Source organism: Aotus nancymaae, unplaced genomic scaffold, assembly GCF_030222135.1.
Source record: "Aotus nancymaae isolate 86718 unplaced genomic scaffold, 86718_ANA_hifiasm-v0.15.2.pri h1tg000019l, whole genome shotgun sequence".
NCBI classification, from domain to species: domain Eukaryota; kingdom Metazoa; phylum Chordata; class Mammalia; order Primates; family Aotidae; genus Aotus; species Aotus nancymaae.
This window is the reverse complement of record NW_026988431.1, coordinates 26,636,660-26,656,042: the sequence shown is the minus strand read 5'-3', so window position 1 is coordinate 26,656,042 and position 19,383 is coordinate 26,636,660. Positions and strand designations below refer to the sequence as shown.

General features: G+C 39.9%; 1 protein-coding gene across 6 annotated transcripts in view; it reads right to left on the bottom strand.

The window, feature by feature from the left end:
• The window catches only part of NEK11 (NIMA related kinase 11), a 313,205-nt gene that overhangs the window by 66,331 nt on the left and 227,491 nt on the right, over positions 1-19,383 (bottom strand). For all 6 annotated transcript variants that reach the window (XM_064378689.1, XM_064378693.1, XM_064378690.1 and 3 more), the window contains one exon: positions 15,720-15,816. In XM_064378689.1, the coding sequence (XP_064234759.1) occupies positions 15,720-15,816 (97 nt within the window). The remainder of the gene's footprint in view (positions 1-15,719; positions 15,817-19,383) is intronic.

Here is a 19,383-nt window from a genome sequence, read left to right as displayed (position 1 = left end):
TTCCCTTCATGATTCTCATGATAATGTACTACAGGTTGAGTATTCTTAATCCAAAAATCCAAAAAAAAAAAAACTTTTTGAGCACCACCGTGAAGTTCAAAAAAAAAAAAAACCAACAACAACTCATTGGAACATTTCAAATTTCAGGTTTTCACATTAGGAGTGCTGAACAAAATATTCCCAAATCCAAAAATATCCAAAATCTGAAAGACTTCTGGTCCTAAGCATTTCAGATAAGGGATACTCAACCTATTCTATTCAAATCAGCCTTAAAAATCTTTATTTGCCCTCTTTAAAAATAAAAGGCAGAAAAGCACTGGAAGATAAAAATGGAACAAAGAATGGAGACAACAAATAGAAAATGATAAGAAATAGGGTAGATATTAATCCAACTACGTCAATAATCACTTTGAACACCAATGATCTAAATGTACCAATTGAAAGATAGAAATTGTCAGGGTGGATCAAAAAATAAGATCCAACTACATATTAACTACAAGAACCTCCTAAAAGCACAATATAAACACAATAGATTAAAAGTAATTGGTTGAAGAACAAGACACCATGCTAAAACTCAAAAAGAAATCAAGAGGAGCCTTAATAATTTCAGACAGAGCAGATTTCAAAGCAAGGGAAGCTATGAGGGGTAAATAAAGGCATTACATAGTAATAAAGGAGTCAATTCTCTAAGAAGTCAAAACAGTCCTTAACACACATGTTCCTTAATGTGTATATGCCTAACAACAGAGTGCCAAAATACATGAAGCAAAAACTGACAGCACTAAAAAGAAAAATAGATAAATCCACTATCATCATTGGAGACTTCAACATCCTTCTTTCAGAAACAGAGAGATCCAGCAGATAGAAAATCAGTAAGGACATAGTTGAACTTGACAATATCATTGATCAAAAGGATAAAACTGACATCTACAGACTACTTCATTCAACAGCAGCAGAATGCAAATCTCCTTGAGCTCACATGTAATATTCACCGAGACAGACTATATTTAGGGCTATAAAAGACATTTAGAATTTTTTTAAAAATAGAAACCATATAATGTCTGCACTCAGACCACAGTGGAATTAAATTAGAAATCAGTAACAGAAAGATAACTGGAAAATCCCAAAACACATGGAGATTAAACAACACACTTCTGAATAACACACGGGTTAAAGAAGAAATCTCAAGAAAAATTTTAACATATTTTAAATATTTAACATATTTTGATCTAAATACAAAATAGGCTGAGGTGGGAGGTTCACTTGAACCCAGGAGGCAGAGGTTGCAGTGAGCCTACATTGCTTCACTGCACTCTAGTCTAGGCAACAGAGTGAGACCCTGTCTCAAAACAAACAAACAAACAAAGATCTTTGGACCATTCTTGAAACAGATCAAGTTACCAAATTTGGGTCTCAACTCCCATGATACACCATTACCTCTTGTTCTGGAGGCAGGGATTTCTGTGTCTGTTGAACAATCTCTGGCTGCAGCAAAGAGCATGCTTGCTCCTATGAGATTACCTTTTCCTGAAGACCAGCTTCTATGGGCACAGATGGACAGAAAAAACCTGCTATTTCATATGCAGTGGGAAAAACTAGGGCTCTAATATTCTTCCAGTTTTTCTAAGGTTTTGCCCATTGTTCTGCACCTGACTCTACCCAGAGTGTTTATGGCTGCTCTGTTTGCACATTCATGTTACACAAGGGCAACTTACCTGCATGTGCCCCTCACACCCAGAGGGGCTTAATGAGGGACAGGTGCAATCCTTGACTCTACCTCCACCTTATCAAGAATCCAAAATAATCTCTTGGTAAATTTTTTGGGTCAATATCTTCATACTATACTGTCAGAGTAAACCTGCCTCCTTTCTGAGGTCCCAGGCATTGGGAGCCCAAATATGGCAGTTTATTCTGAGAAGTGAAAGGTTCATGTTCCATGCTTTCTTTTTCTAATCTGGCAATTTGAAAACTATTAGGCAAAACTCAATGATAAAGAAACAGAAGCAAAACTTCCTGCTTAGCCTTTAGTACCTGGTGGTGTTCAGGGTTTCCAACACTGAATAATAGATTATAGATATTTCAAAATACTATAGGAACAGCTGTATTGATTTATTTAATTTTATCATAAGCACGCTTAGTTGTTTAAAAATAGCTAGCCCTCAGCTGGGAAAAGTACACTTTACTACAATTCAGTCATGGTCCTAGTGGAAATCAAATACATATAACATAGTTTACTTACAGCTCTAAGAAGAAAAAAGAAACATGAACAAGAAAGGGTCCACAGGAGCCACTAGGAACACTGAAGCAGCCTTGGCACTAGCCACATAAACACTGCCTGAGAAGTCCCTGACCTCTGCTCCCACATGCCCCCTACACCCTCAACCCTGGACATCTGTTTTGCAGGTGATAATTGCTAGTGAACCCTCTTTAGGATTGCTGGCTTGGAAGCAGGATTTCAAATCTGTGTAGTGAAAAAACTGACAGAACAAACATTTTCATAGTCAATTAGACACTAACTCATAAAGTCAGGGGCTGTAGAATGGCAACTGAAGTGGCCAAGAAAGAGGGGTAGAAGGGATAGTATTTATTGGGTGACCACTTAACACACAATATAGTGCTATTTTTAATTATCCCTCCATTGTACAGCTGAAGAAACTGAGGCTCTGGGAAGTAAAGGGACTTGTCTAAGACCACAGAGTAAAAGTAGCTAAGTTGCAAACCCAGAATGCCCAGATCCTAAAATCCACATTGTTCTCATTACAGCGATTTATCTCTCTGATGCTTCCTATCATTACTGAAACGGAGCCAATGGAATTAGGGTACAAATGGGTTAAGTGTCAGCTGGCACAGACATGCGTGAGCACACACACACAGAAATTCTTTATTTAGAAAATAATACGCAAGGAAGCCTTCTATGAAGGAAGATGAAAGCCCAAGGACATAGATGTTACACCAGGGTGACTTACCTGCATATAAAGAAGCGGAAGAATGACTAAGGTGCCCCATGTTAGAAAAGTTTGTTTTGCTTCTGAGAAACGTGGGAAAATGAGGGATGCCAGAAAACTGGAATGGAGCTGGGGATGAAGACTGTTTTTCAGAATAGAGAAGTTTTACCCTCTAGTTACTTGGAGCGCCGTTGGCAGACAAATTTCAGCCATCAGCCCTCTTGAAGAACTGCCCTCAGCTCGGCTCAGCTCAGCTCAAGAACGGCCTCATCAGGGCTCATGCCCTTTCTGCATTCCTGCAGCCAGTGACTGGTAGATGCAGGGCTCTTGAGCTCAGCCCCCTCAATTAACTGTGCAGGGCCATCCCAGCTTAGGTGTACCCTGTGCTGTTGCCCAGACCTTGCTGAGATGGTACCCCAGCCCACCTTCTCTCTCTGCCTACTCCTGTTTCCTTCCTTGCCCCTCCATAAATGGATCCAGAGAGCTGGCCATCTTCAGAAACCTTTCGACATGAAAATCATCTCAGAGCCTCCTTTCCAATGAGCCCACCTGCTAAAGAGCATTTTTAAAGAACAGGGATGCGTAATGATTAGTTTGAAGTTGCTTATGCCCTTGTGACATTAGGCTTTTATTGCTAGCTTTAAAATATTCAAAAAAGTCAAGTGTACTCACAGAAGATTTGGGTGAGTAAGAGTATATTATTCAGGGTTCTCTAGAGGAGCAGGACTAATAGGATAGATGTATATATGAAAGGGAGTTTATTAAGGAGTGCTGACTCACAAGATCACAAGGTGAAGTCCCACAATAGGCCGTCTGCAAGCTGAGGAGCAAGGAAGCCAGTCCGAGTCCCAAAACCTCAAAAGTAGGGAAGCTGACATTGCAGCCTTCAGTCTGTGGCTGAAGGCCCAGGAGCCCCTGGTAAACCACTGATGTAGGCCCAAGAGTCCAAAAGCTGAAGAACTTGGAGTCTGATGTTCAAGGGCAGCAAGATTCAACATGGGAAAAAGGTGAAGGTCAGAAGACTCAACCAGTCTAGACCTTCCTCGTTCTTCTGCCTGCTGCATTCTAGCTGTGCTGGCAGCTGATTAGATGGTGCCCACCCAGATTAAGGGTGGGTCTGCCTTTCCCAGCCCACTGACTCAAATGTTAACCTCCTTTGGCAACACTCTCACAGACACACTGTTGATTGGATTTGCATCCTTCAATCCAATCAAGTTGACACTTAACCATCACAAGGCGTATTGGGGAAAATGAGCTAGATTTTTTACTCTAGATCAATATGGGCCAGAATGGGGACAATAGGGACAGAAGCCCAGAGGATGAGATCATACCACTCAAGAGTTTGTAGAAGTCTTAGGAAAGGTTTTGAGCTATCATAGGGCATGTCCTAAGGGTTTAAGTCAGAGTTGCCTAGACCTGGAGAGGCAGGGACAAGCTGGCTGACATCTGGGCTACAGTTATGCTACTGAACCTCAGCTTCAGAGAAAGATGATAAGTCATTCCTGGAGCAGGGAAATAAATACAACAGGTTCATTTCAGGGAGAAGTGCAGGAATCTGCTCACTCCTTTATAAGAAATGAGCCTCCTCCTCTGAACTTCCAGGGTGCTGGCTCCACTCAGGTGGCTCCTGGCATTTGCCCTCAGTCTTGTAAATCACACCTCAGGTGTCCAATTTCCCAAGCTAGGTTGTAAGGTGTCTCTTTGTTCTATGCCCCAAAGCACAATGCCTCACACCTAACAGACTCTTAAGAAAAATTCCATTAATTGCTTGCAGACCTTGAGACAGCTGAGTAAGAGGTCTGACTGGCTCTTTAAAGGATCTCTTAAACCTTACACATAAATTTAGAACCACTGCTCTTTGGGTAAAGGAGCCCTTATTTGCTGGTTACCAAGCTTTCTTTACATACAAACTTTTGTTGTTTTAAAATTGAAATGCTGATTTCAATCAGCAGTTCCTTCAGAAACACTGCCTGATATTGACCTGTTATTTAAAAAAGGGAATGTTGAAGGCATAACTAGCACTTTTTCAATGAGATTTGGAAAAGGAATGAGAAAAGAACCATCACTGCACCTCTTTCTCCATTGAAGGGTTATTTCTGGCTTCAAACAGAATGAGCTTTGTTCATAAAGCACTTGGAAATCTTGAAATAGTAAAATAGTTCATTCTAGTCTCTCTCTCTCTCTCTCACACACACACACACACACACACACACACACACAGAGCTTGAATTCAGAGAATGAGAATTCAAGAGAGTGAGAATGTTGTCGACATACCAATATCAATACCTACCAATTCAGAAAAGCATGTGAAAGGACATAGAATATGATAGTAGACAGACCAACCTGAGAAGCCAGCTTTGATCTTGGGTGTTTCACTTAATCTCTCTCTCTGTATCAAAGCTTCTGCATCATGAAGATAAGTTGGTCTGTACTTATGGCTACAAAATGAAAACAAATAGGTTCCAGAGCATGATGCCAGGTACATAAAAGGCCTATGGAAATTAAGAGGCTGCTTTAGAGTTCCTGATGAGATCTAGACTTCAGTGTCACTCAGCTCCCACTGTTCCCATCTCATCTTGGCAGTGCCTTCCAGCTCTAGTGTTAGAATAACTACACTTCTATTTGAAATGTAGCCTTGCCACTTACTAGCTATATGACAATGGGAGGGTTTCTTCTCCTCTTGAAATACAAACTCTTTACCTATAAAATGGAGAGTCCTCTGCATCTCACAGGTATATGGTAAGAACTTCATGAAAGAGAAGGTGTCTGGCTTAGCACACTCTGACACAAAGGAGCCTGCACGGAAAGCAAGTTTTCCTCCACATAAACATTGCTGTGGCTTTGGTCCAGTTCAAAAACTGGGCTGGTACAATTAGAAACTTCGTGCTACCGCCCCATCTTGGGAACATTTTTAGCAAGTGCTTAATGTCCTATCATCATTTTTACCAGTGATTGCTACTGTACCCTGAGCTACATATCAGGTTAACAAGGACAATAAAGATAATGGACTTCTCATTTCTATTTAACCTTCCTCAGTCAAGATCTTCCTGTGATCGAAAGTGAAGGAAAAATTTCAAGAATTTGTGAACCAGCTAAATCAGAGACTGAATCAGTTATGAGGTTTGACTTCACTGTTACTTGTAGAAACTCCCTGTGCCTTCTGCAGCCTCTAAATAGTTGACTTCAGTCCTCATGGCAGCACTCTACCAGGGCTGTGCTCCGACCTGGATAAGAGAATAGGCATCTATAACACAGATGCAAAAATACAGAAACCTGTTTTGAGCATCAGCAGTGGCATGCACTGTGGTAGCCATGTGTGTAACCCATTCAATTACCAGGGCATGAGACAGCACCATGAAAATCACCTTGCCCTTCATCCTCCTCTATAAATACTATAGATAAGATGTCTACATATAGGAGAAGCAGTGCCCACTTGGGCATAATGTGCATGTCACTACGCTGATCTCTATGGCATTAATAATGCCAGACTAATGTCTGGTCTCTAGGCATTAATAATCTAAAACTGAATGACAATAAAATCAGCAGCCCTGGAAAGGTGACTCCTCCTAGATATCAGAGATTTAGAGCACCACAAACCCCTACTTCTCTTTAAGTTAACTTAAACAAAAATCTCTGGCTAAATAGCTAAATGAGAAAAAAAGTGCCGTTTTTATCAATCTTTGCAAGCAACACCATTTGACCCCCAGTAAGCAAGGTTTCTGGTAAGCTGCGTTGGACATCTCAGCTGAAACCTGAGGCTAAAAGTGGTTTCTTCTTTTCCACTCCAAATTTAGATTTGGGGACATTTTGTGTACTTTAATCTCAAGTGTATGTGCTGTAAGACATGATACAGCTTCCTAAATTCCAAAAACTATACGAAAGCAAGTAAAATAGACCACACAATGAAACGCTATATTTATAAAAGAAAAAAGTAGATATACAATAGATGGATGGACGGACGGACGGACGGACGGACGGACAGACAGACAGACAGACAGATAGATAGATAGATAGATAGATAGAAAGAATAAACTCCAAAAGTTTGATAACATCCTTTTTGGGGAAACATCACTCTCATACACTGCTGGTGAGAGTGCAAAGTGGCTTTTGGAAATATCTACCAACATTATGTATGCATTTATCCTCTAACTAAGCAATCTCACTTCTAGAAATCTAGCTCAAAGATAAACTGTCAATAAAACCAATAAACAAAGCTGAATGTGCAAGGCTATTCATTACATCACAATTTGTACTAGCTAAAGATTGCAAATACTCATATGTCCATCATTAGATTGCAGGTCGATTACACAATAGTACATATATACAGAGGAGAACTTGGAAGCTGTAAAAAGAAGTGAAGTATTCTGCCATATGCTACTGTGCTCCAGCATATATTGCTAAATAAAGGAGACAAAAATGTAAATAATATGTTACCAATCTAAATATATTTTTAAATGAAAGGATGACCCATAAAATTTTTAAACATCAAAGGGAGGAAATAGGGCAAAGGATCAAGAATAGAAGCTAGTCTTCATTAAACATGCCTTTGAATGGATCCGACTTTGGACCCATGGAAACATGTTACATAATTAACAAACGTAAGAAAACAAAAGGAGTTTCAAAAACTGTGAAGCAAAAGAAGTCAATAAAGCTGTGTATACCCACACATAGAAAGTGATTCAGCTGACTGTAGACCAGAACAGGCATGTGAGGAGATTACTGAGCTGAGGGAGAGAAGCACCTGAGAGGATGAGAGAGAATAGTACTCGGGGCTCACACTGGGCCAGGAATAGTGCCTCTTCAGACCTTCATACTTGCCTAACTGGTAAACCTGGCCATTCATCAGCCATTGCATAGAGAACCCCAAAGGGTCTTGCTGCAGTAATGGGAAATAACCAGCTAGAGCCTATATGCTTCCCTGGTCCTACATAAGAAAGCTCAAAAGTAAGAACCAAAAGTATCAAACTGCTTCCAAGCAACTGAAACAAAGATCCAAGCTCTTTATTGGAATACAAAATTATCCAGCTCCCACACAGGGTGAGTTTTAGCTCACAATGTCAAAGACATCAGAATAATTAGTGTAACTATACTCTACTCGTTGAACTAGCTAGAGGAAATAACGAACATGTTAAGCAGAGACAAGAAAGATGTAACTAACAAAAAGACTCAAATCAAACTTCTAGAGATGAAAACAATGTCTAAGACAAAGAACACACTGAATGTTCTAGTCAATTTTGCTATAAATCTCAAACAGCTTATAATGTCTACTTATAAACATACACTGAATGAGATTAACAGATTATACATTGCAGAAGAAAAGATTAATATATTTTAAGACATAGCAAGAGAAACTATCCAAAATGACACACAGAGAGGGAAAAAAGCCATTAAATAAAAGCATAGCACCAGTAAGCTGCGGAACAACTTCAGAGAGCCTACACATACAATGTGTAACTGCAGTTCCTAAAGGGGAGAACATATATCCCTGCAAATATTTATTTTTCCTGTACTGACTGCATGAATTGGCAATGCAAAGGTGATTCAGAGAATATCACCACAAGGTGATGCCATCCCTGTCATTAAACTATTTCTTAGGGCCCAGATGTTTTTCAGGTCACTAATTTTCAATTGGAAAAGTGGGCCCAGAAGCTTCCCCAGGCTCTCAGGCCTTTTCCATGGTTTCCCATTATTGAACTTTTTAGTGAGGTGGATCTGATCCCTAGAAATCTCAACAGAGCAAGATGAAGGAGCCTCCCTCTACTCACACTGTTCCCAGGAACTAAGGCCTCCCGGCCATTGCAAAAACCTGACAAGTCTGACACGGAAACCAGCAGTTCAGCCTCAAAATGTTCTGGATAGCAAGTTCTTCTAACAGCAGACTCTTAGAGGGGCCAGAAACCTCAGGGACAGCTGCTTGTGAGATGCCTGTGACTTTAATGCCAGACCTGACTCTCCTTGTGACAATTCTGTGGGGAATGAAGTTATTCAAACTTACAAGGCTCTAGCATATGACTATGCATAGATCTAGCTCCGTATTCACAACTACCATCCAGTTACAATGTGGGTCTATGATGCTAAGTGATTATTTCACTAACATGACATTATAAAAAGGAGAAACTACAGGGACAGAAAGTAGACCATGGTTGTAAGGTACAGGGTATGGTGGGACGCGCTGACTACAAAGGGGCAGCACAGGGAATTTTGGGGGGTAGAGGACTGTTCAATAATCTTGATTGTGCTGACAATTATATGACTATTTGCACTTGTCAACATTGCTAGAACTGTTTACTAAAAAGAGTGAATCTTATTGTATACAAATCAAAACTTATAGAACTATGTATAAAAAGAGGTGATATTTGCTGCATGTAAATTTTATCCTCCTTTTTAAAATAAAAGGAAAATAAGTGAATTTATTTTATTTTTTTGAGACAACGTTTTGCTCTTATTACCCAGTCTGGAGTGCAGCGGCATGATCTCGGTTCACTGCAACCTCCATCTCCAGGATTCAAGCAATTCTCCTGCCTCAGCCTCCTGAGTAGCTTGGATTACAGGCATGTGCCACCACGCCTGGCTAATTTTTGTATATTTATTTAAGACGGAGTTCCACCACGTTGGTCAGGTTGGTCTCAAACTCCTGACCTCAGGTGATCCACCTGCCTCAGCCTCTCAAAGTGCTGGGATTACAGGTATAAGCTGCCATACCCACCATAAGTAAGTTTTTAAAAGTCAAAAATAGGGCCTTAAAACACAAATATATTAATATATGTTATATAATATTTGATTTTTATTAGGACTGATCCCAACTCGCACTCTTGTAACAAATGTCTCAAATTTTAATGTGTATACTAATTTCCAAATAGATTAAAATTCAGATTCTGATTCAGGAGGGGTGAGGCCATTTCTCACGGGTTTCCAGGTGATGTCCCTGGTGCCTGTCAGGGACCACACTCCCTGTGTCCAGTAAGGCACAGAACACCAATGGTCTCATTTGATTTATAAAGCTGAAGCCAAGAGAATAGTTCATTTGATGAAGCAGGCCCTCCATGTACATTTCCTTGGCCTCTGTGAGTGAAAGGATCAGTCTTAGTCACAGTGTGCCCCTTGCCCTCCTCAGAGCTGAAAGTTGTCCAGATGTCATTCCATGGGGCCTCCTTTTTGGACTCTAGTGGGAACATGGCACCAGGCTTGGAATTTAATCTAGCTTGAGGTGGAAAAAAACAAAAACAAAAACAAAAACACTTTTCTGAACAAAAACCCTTCCTGGAGAGCAGAAGCTTCAGGAGGACCATGGAGCCACAAAGGCCCACTTATCCACCATTCACTCATCCATCCACCTAACCATCCATCAGTTCATCTATCCATTAATCCATTTATCTATCCACCTATGAATAGCAACCTCTCTTCAAATGCATGTGGAAATTCCTCCGACAGAAAGGAAATCAACACTGACTTCTTGTCATTCTGCCAACATTCCAATGACTTTGAGCAGTACCACCTAATAACTTCTAAGAGCTGAGTGTTGTCTGTACACCAGTAGGGGAGTTTCATTTATGGAGTAGTCTCCCTGCAGGAGTGAGAAGTGGCTGTGGCCAAAAGTCAGTTGGAGAATGGCAAATGGGTGGAATTTATATTCAACAACTTCATTGCATTTTCTTAGAGAATTGGCACTGGCAGTTTTTTGCATGCTAAAAAAATACTATGTGAATGTCTTAACAAACGGCCGTTTCACTGACCAATGCCCTCAGGTATAAAACATCACTTAGCAGACTAATACAAGCCAATACCTTCAGATACCTGGCTTGGGGATTTTCAAAATGAAGCAACCGCACATATACTGAGAGTCTAAGTTGTTAACATTTATTGAGCACTTACTATGTGCCATAAACTATTCTTAGTGCATTTCATACATTATCTCAACTCACCCTAACAACAACTCCATGAGGTAGAAGTCATTACTAGTCCCACTTTACAGATGAGAAATCTGAGGCCCAAAGAGTTTGGTTAACTTGTCCAAAGATACATATTAGTCTGTGGCAAGGAGAGAGAAAAATCCCAGCAGCTCGCCCCCTGAACCTTCCCTCCTGACCACTGTGCTAGGGTCTACTCTATGCCTGACACTGCATCTATTAATACTTACAAAGCCCTAGGGCTCCCAGTTTGGAGAACGTGGAGAAGGAGGGCTGTATGATTACCAGGTGTGTTGCCACCTAACTTCTTCATAGAGGAGATGACAAAGTCATTTGCCTGATATCCTTAAACTGTCACACACTAAGTAAGCCTTCAGGTACTACTTACTGAGCTGGAACATTCCTTCTTACCTAGATCTTGCCTTTGCTTATGTACAAATGGGGAAGGCTGTGGAGGGTGCAGGTGTGGTAGGGAAATTTAGGAGTTCAGTTTTTGGAAATCCTGAGCTTGAGACATCTAACTGCCATCCAAGGAAAAATGTCAAAGAGCAGATTATAATTCACATATTTACTGAAATATTTATGAATATAACATATGATGAATAGGACTTCCTTAAAAGTAACATGTGAGAACAGGTGGAAGTATAGAAAAACAAGATTGGTCATGGGTAATAATTGTTGAATTGGTTGGGTTGATTAATCTATGAAAAATTATACTATTCTGACTTCTCTTATATGTGGCTGCAACTTCCTATAATTAAATTGTTTAAAATTCAGTGTTGTTATTGTTCAACACCCACCTATGAGTGAGAACATGCAGTTGTGTCAGTTTGCTGAGAATTATGGTTTCCAGATTCATCCATGTCCCTACAAAGAACACGAACTCATCATTTTTTACAGTTGCATAGTATTCCGTGGTGTATATGTGCCACATTTTCTTTGTCCAGTCTATCATTGATGGGCATTTGGGTTGGTTTCAAGTCTTTGCTATTGTAAACAGTGCCACAATGAACATATGTGTGTATGTGTCTTTATAATAGAATGATTTATAATCCTTTGGGTATATACCCAGTAATGGAATTGCTGGGTCAAATGGAATTTCTATTTCTAGGTCCTTGAGGAATCACCACACTGTCTTCCACAATGGTTGAACTAATTTACACTCCCACCAACAGTGTAAAAGTGTTCCTATTTCTCCATATCCTCTCCAGCATCAGTTGTCTCCAGATTTTTTAACGATCGCCATTCTAACTGGTGTGAGATGGAATCTCAATGTGATTTTTTGATTTGCATTTCTCTAATGACCAGTGATGGTGAGCATTTTTTCATGTTTGTTGGACTCATATATGTCTTTTTTTGAAAACTGTCTGTTCATATCCTTTGCCCACTTTTTGACGGGGTTGTTTGTCTTTTTCTTGTAAATGTGTTTAAGTTCTTTGTAGATTCTGGATATTAGCCCTTTCTCAGATGGGTAGATTGCAAAAATTTTTTCCCATTCTGTTAGTTGCCGGTTCACTCTAATGATTGTTTCTCTTGCTGTACAGAAGCTCTGGAGTTTAATTAGATCCCATTTGTCTATTTTGGCTTTTGTTGCCAATGCTTTTGTTGTTTTAGTCATGAAGCCCTTGCCTATGCCTGTGTCCTGCACAGGGAGGGGAGTATCCACACTGGGGTCTGTTGGGGGTGGGGCTAGGGGAAGGACAGTGGGGGATGGGGAGGTTGGGGAGAGATAACATGGGGAGAAATGCCAGATATAGGTGACGGGGTGATGGAGGCAGCAAACCACATTGCCAGGTATGTACATATGCAACAATCCTGCATGATCTGCCCATGTACCCCAGAACCTAAAGTACACTTAATAATAATAATAAATTTTAAAAAGAAGATACACAAAGGACAATTACTAGAATAAATTTTATAGTATTGCATGTCTATATCAGTGAAATAAAGATAACTAAAACATTCCATACAAAAGACATAGAAAAAGGCTTGAAGCTAATAACTGCACTTAAAAGTTACTCTTTCTATCCATCCTCCCAAAAACCATTCAGATAGAAGTGAATAAATAAATAAATTACACATTTGTGCATCACTGAAAGATAAGACTATCTAGTGAAAGCTGACTATAGGTAGAGAAATATTTTTCAGAAGAAAAGAACTGAATTTCAAAATGCCATAATTCCATATGTGTAGAGTAGTCTGAAGAGAAAGCTTAGAAAAGAGGAAAGGGAAATAGAAATCCTACTAGTGGGGTCACTACTGTGGCTCTGCTGTCAACAAAGACTATCACCCAAATGACGAAGATGACATACATACAGGTCTGTAGATCCAAAGGTAGCTGATCAAGGTAGCCCATTCCTGACACCCAAGTGAACTCAAATGATATCAACAGAGCTACCTCAGTCAAGTCACTTATTCACAAGGATCGCTTATTGTTGGATATCACTGAATTCATGAGTATTTCTTTTTATCAATAAATAACTGATGCTTGAAAAAAAAGTTCAGGACACACAATAACCACCAAAAGTGCATAACCTGAAGCTCATGATGAAGAAACACTAGACAAACCTGCAGTAAGAAATATCTTACAAAACAACTGGCCTGCACTCTTCAAAGATGTCAGTGTCATGAAAGACACAGAATGACTGAGGAACCATTTCAGAGTAAATACACCAAAGAGACATAACAACTGAGTGTAATGTGTGATCCTGGCTTGTAACCTGAATCAGAAAGACAATTGCTGTAGTGGGTATTATTGGGATAATCAATGAAATCTGAATAAGGGTTTGTATGTTAAATAGTAGTATACATTGATGTGAAATTTCCTGAATGCCGTCACCATACTGTGGTTATATAAGGGAATGTTCTTGTTTTTAGAAGCTACACATTTAAATATTTGGGGATGAAGAATCGTGATGCATGGAACCTATTCTGAAATGAATCAGTAATAATAATTTATAAGTGTATATGTGTGTATATATATATTATAAAGATAGATATAAAGAAAAATTACAAAAATGGGGCAAAATGTTAACTGGTAAATCTAGATGAAGTCTATACTGGTAAATACAGAAGTGAACGTCTTGCTCAGTCCCGGCCTCTTCCCAGAGTGGCCCACAAGGGGTTACAAAGGCCCTCTTGTCCCAACTCAGGACAGTTCTGCAGGGCCATCCAGCCCTAGAACTTCCTATGGGGTTGGCAGAGGCCTCTAGTGACCCATGTCACAGCTTGACTTCTCCCTGACCAGTCTGCTTCCTTCCTCCTCCTTTCTACAGGTGTTGGTCTCCAGAAGACTCCCTCACAAACCTCATCCTACACATTAATCTCTATCTCTGAGTATGCTTCCTGGGTATCCAGCCGTGGCAATTAATATGACTGTTTTACAGATGAAAACACTGAATCTTAGAAAATCACTTGCCAAATGTTAGACGGCTATTTATTAGTGGAGCCAAGACCCAGACACCAAATCTGCTGACCTCCAGCTTCTCCTCCTTTCTCTTTACCTCTCCAAATTATATCCCTCTGTGAATGCCAAGGTGAAGGCTAAGTCCCTGCTTCTCTCAGAGGCCTCTCAACTTCCCCTTTCTGACCTTAGAGCTCTCATCATCTGTTTGGTTTGGCTCATGGCCATGGTCCCATTTGGGAACTTTTCTTAACCATCACTTCATATTACATAACCATTATATTGTCACCTAACATTTTACATTTGAAGTTTTGTATTTTCTCTACATTATAATCTCTATGGAGACAAATGTCATTAATTGTTCTTCTTGGCATCCCAATAGTTGCCGTCCATATGCTGAGCATACAGTATATCACTGTGCAGAGAAAGAACAGCAAGATTTCCTCTCTCTGGCTGGCTTCTAAGACTTTGAAACTGAGACAACACAACATGCTCAAAAGATATGCAGCTCTGCAGCCTTGATTTCCTTTTTATCTTTTCCAGAATGGCACAGGGATTCACAATATCAAATATAAAAGGATGCAGGTTATTCCAGTAGAGGAGCAATACCATCCATGAAAGAGTAAGCCAAACTGCATTAGCCCACATTAAAAATGTGAGCCAGAAAGTACTTGGTCAATTACAGTCAAGCAGTAAGGAGAAAAACAACACAATAGAAATAAAATCATTAGAATGCATCTTGGCCAATTAATTTGGCAAAATACTTTCATTTTAATTATTTAAAACACTTCATAATATGCTAGGAAATGGGGTATTGTGTACTTTGCAAAAGTAATGAAGTCTTAGATCAAAAATTTGACACCACATTGTTAACTTTTATGAGTGAAATAAGCAAACCACTTTGCTTCTCTTTAAAGACTATCAACTGGGAAATTAGCAACGCCTTCTACATTATCTCCTCCAAGCAAGGAGAGGTGGAAGCAGTTTCCCTCTACAGAGGGAAAGATTAATCCAAACTCCCTCACTTCCAATTTTTGGGAATCACCTCTTATTAGCATAATTACATGGTAATTATGCTAATACATGACCACTCTGGTACAGGTAGGACTAGAAAACAATAAATATATAAACATATTAACAGCTGTAGGCTTGGAAATCATTTTCAGTATTTTTTTCTCCTTTGCTTTCAAACATTAGCATGGACGAGAATATGCTGTGCTGCAAGAATACTATAAGCGCAAACCAACTGAAAAATAATTCTTGCCAAACTTCCCTAACTATTCAACCAGCACCAATACAGGAAGTAGATTTTAGAGAGAAATTTCCAAGTTGGACCATCTTAGTCCCAGGTATTTTGCTACAGCAGCACAAATGGACTAAGACAGTATCACATGACTGGGTCACACACTGGTCAATATGCTTTAACACTGCACCTTCCTAGGGGGCAGGCAACACGCTACTTACTCCCTCATGCGTTTCATCTTGGTCCTGGCCATCGCACTTTTGAAAACTGTTGGTCCTGGGGACATGTCTGCAGCCATGCTGGTGATGGTCTTTGTGTCTGAAAAAATCAATGCAAAGCTCTTATTGACTTTATCAGCAATCCTGCAACTTCGAGGCAATGTTCAAGGGCAATCAGAAAACAGAAGTTAATCCACCTTTGCCACATGGTAATGCTACATTAATTAGAGATGAATTCAATTACAACATGCACATTAAGAAGATTTATTCCCAATGACAAGATTATTTACAGTTTTGATATGCACAAGGCATTCCAGGACAAAGCCTCTCTCACAAATGATTGTTTAAACAAAACACCATTTTTTAAAAGATGAGCTTTTTATCCTAGAAAACTCAGGGGAAAAGTATCTACAGAAACGCAAGTGCTCCTGAGGACCTTTTGGCCATCTCTTTTAGCAGATGTGGATGTTTGACTAAATGACTAGGAGGAGTTTTTTCAATAAGCTTAGTTGAAGAAGAAGAAGAAAGAAGAAGAAGAAAGAAGAAAGAAGGAGGAAGAAGGAATAAGAAGAAGAGGAGGAGGAGGAAGAGGAGGAGAAGGAAGCTAAAACTGGCCCATTAGCAAGAGCTCAGGGCAATCCATAGAGCTGGATTTACAATTTGGCTTCTGTGCTGCTCTTTCCTCCCTGGAACTGGGGGCGAAGTCCTCCCTGTGCACTTCCTTAGATCTCTCACAAGGTGCTTCACACCCCATTGGTAAAAAAAACTGCCCACTCTAATGATGATTCATAAATTATATCCATGCAGTTGCTATGTCAGAGAGAAGAGACTCATGTTATGAAATTCCCATTCTTTTCTCAACAGATTTCACATAACATCTGCCTGCCTGACATAGGGACCCAGTAAAGAAGCAAGGTGGAGTCCCCATTTGACATATCAGGAAAGTTTTTTCTTCTATTTTCTAAATGTGAAAAGTGAAATGCAAATTCTAATGTGTCTCACATCCACTCTCCTTTTGCGCTACCTGTTGACGCATGCATCCCACTTTGAACTTCTTGCTCTTACAGATATAATTGACATGAATATTCTCCAGCTTAATTCTTTGCCAAAGTCTCTGATCTTTCCTTAGACTAAATCCCTAGATATAAAAATACTGGATTAACAGGTACAAACTTTGTAAAGGACATCATCCAGATCAACACTATGTTGCTCACAATAAGTTCACCAGTCATGCCTTCATGATAAAAACACAAGTACCAGCGACTGATTGCTCCCCTTTCTCTCACTCCTGGAGATTCCCCTTCCATACCTGGAGAGGAAAACTGCCTCATCCCTCACTGCAACTTTCTGTCAGCTCCAACCTTCCCACTAGCTCTGGCCAGGACAGATACTTTTCCCCAGGGAAGCTTGGGGAGTGGGCAAGAGGAAGGCATAGAAGTTTATTTCATATTCCTGTTGGTTGCTTTTTACAATAATCTTTCCTAGAACCTGAAAAGTTACCAAAACAACACCAACCATACCATACCAAAACACTCACATGCAGGCTCAAAAATCAGTTCTGCCAAGAATAAAAATAAGGTGCTCCTTTCCCATCTTTTCCAGAGCAAGCAAGTTCTGAAGATTTATGCAAATAAAGGTCAAAGCAGTTTCCAGGAGAGCTGCAATTTGTTTTAAGCTGGCTACTGTTCCTCTCAACAAGGCACTCAGCGCTGCTAGGAAAGATGCTAAGCCTTAAGCCCAAGGGTAGAAAACAGGGCAAGTATGATTTCAAGCAACAGGAATGGCAAAGCTTGGTGCTCAGAGCAATTTCCTTTTCAGTGTTTCTCATGGGCCAGCTTACTTTCTCTCCGCATCCCATCTTCCAACATGAACAGTTTCTTTATGTCAAAGGAAAGGACAATCACAACAAAAATAATTGGGGCTAGAAACACAGATGTCCTCCAATAGGTCACTGAATCCCAGAGTGTGTTCTAGACCACTGCTTCTCAAACTTTAATGTCATACAAATCATCCAGGGATCTTGTTAAAATGCAGATTCTTCTTTAGTAGGTTTGGGTAGGACTCGGGATTCTGCAGTTTCCATAAGTTCCCAGGTGATACCAGTGCTGCTGGTCCTCCAACCACACTCTGAGTAGTAAGGCTCTAGAGAGGCCAGCTACATAATTTGTGGGGCCCAGTGCTAAATGACAATGCAGAAATCCTTGTTCAAGAAACGAGAGGATAGCTTGGTTTTTTGGGGGTCTGCATGTCTCTTTGGACCTGTCACTGTGCTTTTTTTTGGGTATTTAAATGCCATTCTCCCCCAGGAACTAGGACAGATACTCTCCAAGGGAGTGCAGACACTTATAGGGACCTGGCAGTCTTACCTCACTCCAACCCTTTCCCACTATTACCTAGGACCGCACTGGGAATGGATGGTTGCAGTGGTTATGGGGTGGGGATTAAGGAATGGGTGGCAGAGGAATCTTCCCAGGTAGATGTCTGAAAGGCAAGACAGCACATGAGCAAGGCTTTAAGCCCTGGGCCTGTGTTCCATTGTCCTATCAGCTTTCACTCATAGAACACAAATTCAAAGATAAACTTTTATGAAACTCCGTATGCGGGCTCCTTTCTGAACCTGGGGCCCTGGGTAACTACACTGGTCTCATGTCCATGAATTCCTGGTTCTAGAGCTCTGCTTTCTTAAATATTTGCTTTCTGAAAAATAGCTGAATCCTTAATCCCAATGTTAATTTTTAAAAACTAATTTTGCCTTTATTAAAATACTAGTAAGTCAAATGCAGTAACATGAAAAAAGGATAGTACACCTTTCCTCCTAAGATCAGAAACAAGACAAGAATGTCTTCTCTTGCCACTTTTATGTAACACTGTACTACAGGTTAAAGACAGGGAAATTAGGCAAGAAAAAGAAATCAAAGGCATCCAAATAGAAAAAAAAGAAAATTTATCTCTATTTGCAGATAACATGATTTTGTATATAGAAAATCTATGTCCTGTAGAATATGATAGGCACATTCAGATCTTGTACTTCTTACACCTTATACAAAAATTAACTCCAGATGGATTAAAGACTTAAACATAAGACTGAAACCCATAAAAACCCTAGAAGAAAACCTAGGCAATACCATTCAGGACACAGGCATGGGAAAAGACTTCATTACTAAAACACCAAAAGCAATGGCAACAAAAGCCAAAATTGACAAATGGGACCTAATTAAACTAAAGAGTTTCTGCTCAGCAAAAGAAACTATCATCAGCGTGAACAGGCAGCCTACAGAATGGGAGAAAATTTTTGCAATCTATTCATCTGACAAAGGGCTAGTATCTATCTAGAATCTACAAAGAACTTAAACAAATTTATAAGAAAAAACCCCATCAAAAAGTGGGTGAAGGATATGAACAGACACTTCTCAAAGGAAGACATTTATGTGGCCAACAAACATATGAAGAAAAACTCATCATCACTGGTCATTAGAGAAATGCGAATCAAAACCACGAGATACCATCTAACACCAGTTAGAACGGTGATCATTAAAAGGTCAGGAGACAACAGATGCTGGAGAGGATGTGGAGAAATAGAAATGCTTTTACGCTGTTGGTGGGAGTGTAAATTAGTTCAACCACTGAGGAAGACAGTGTGGCGATTCATCAATGATCTAGAACTAGA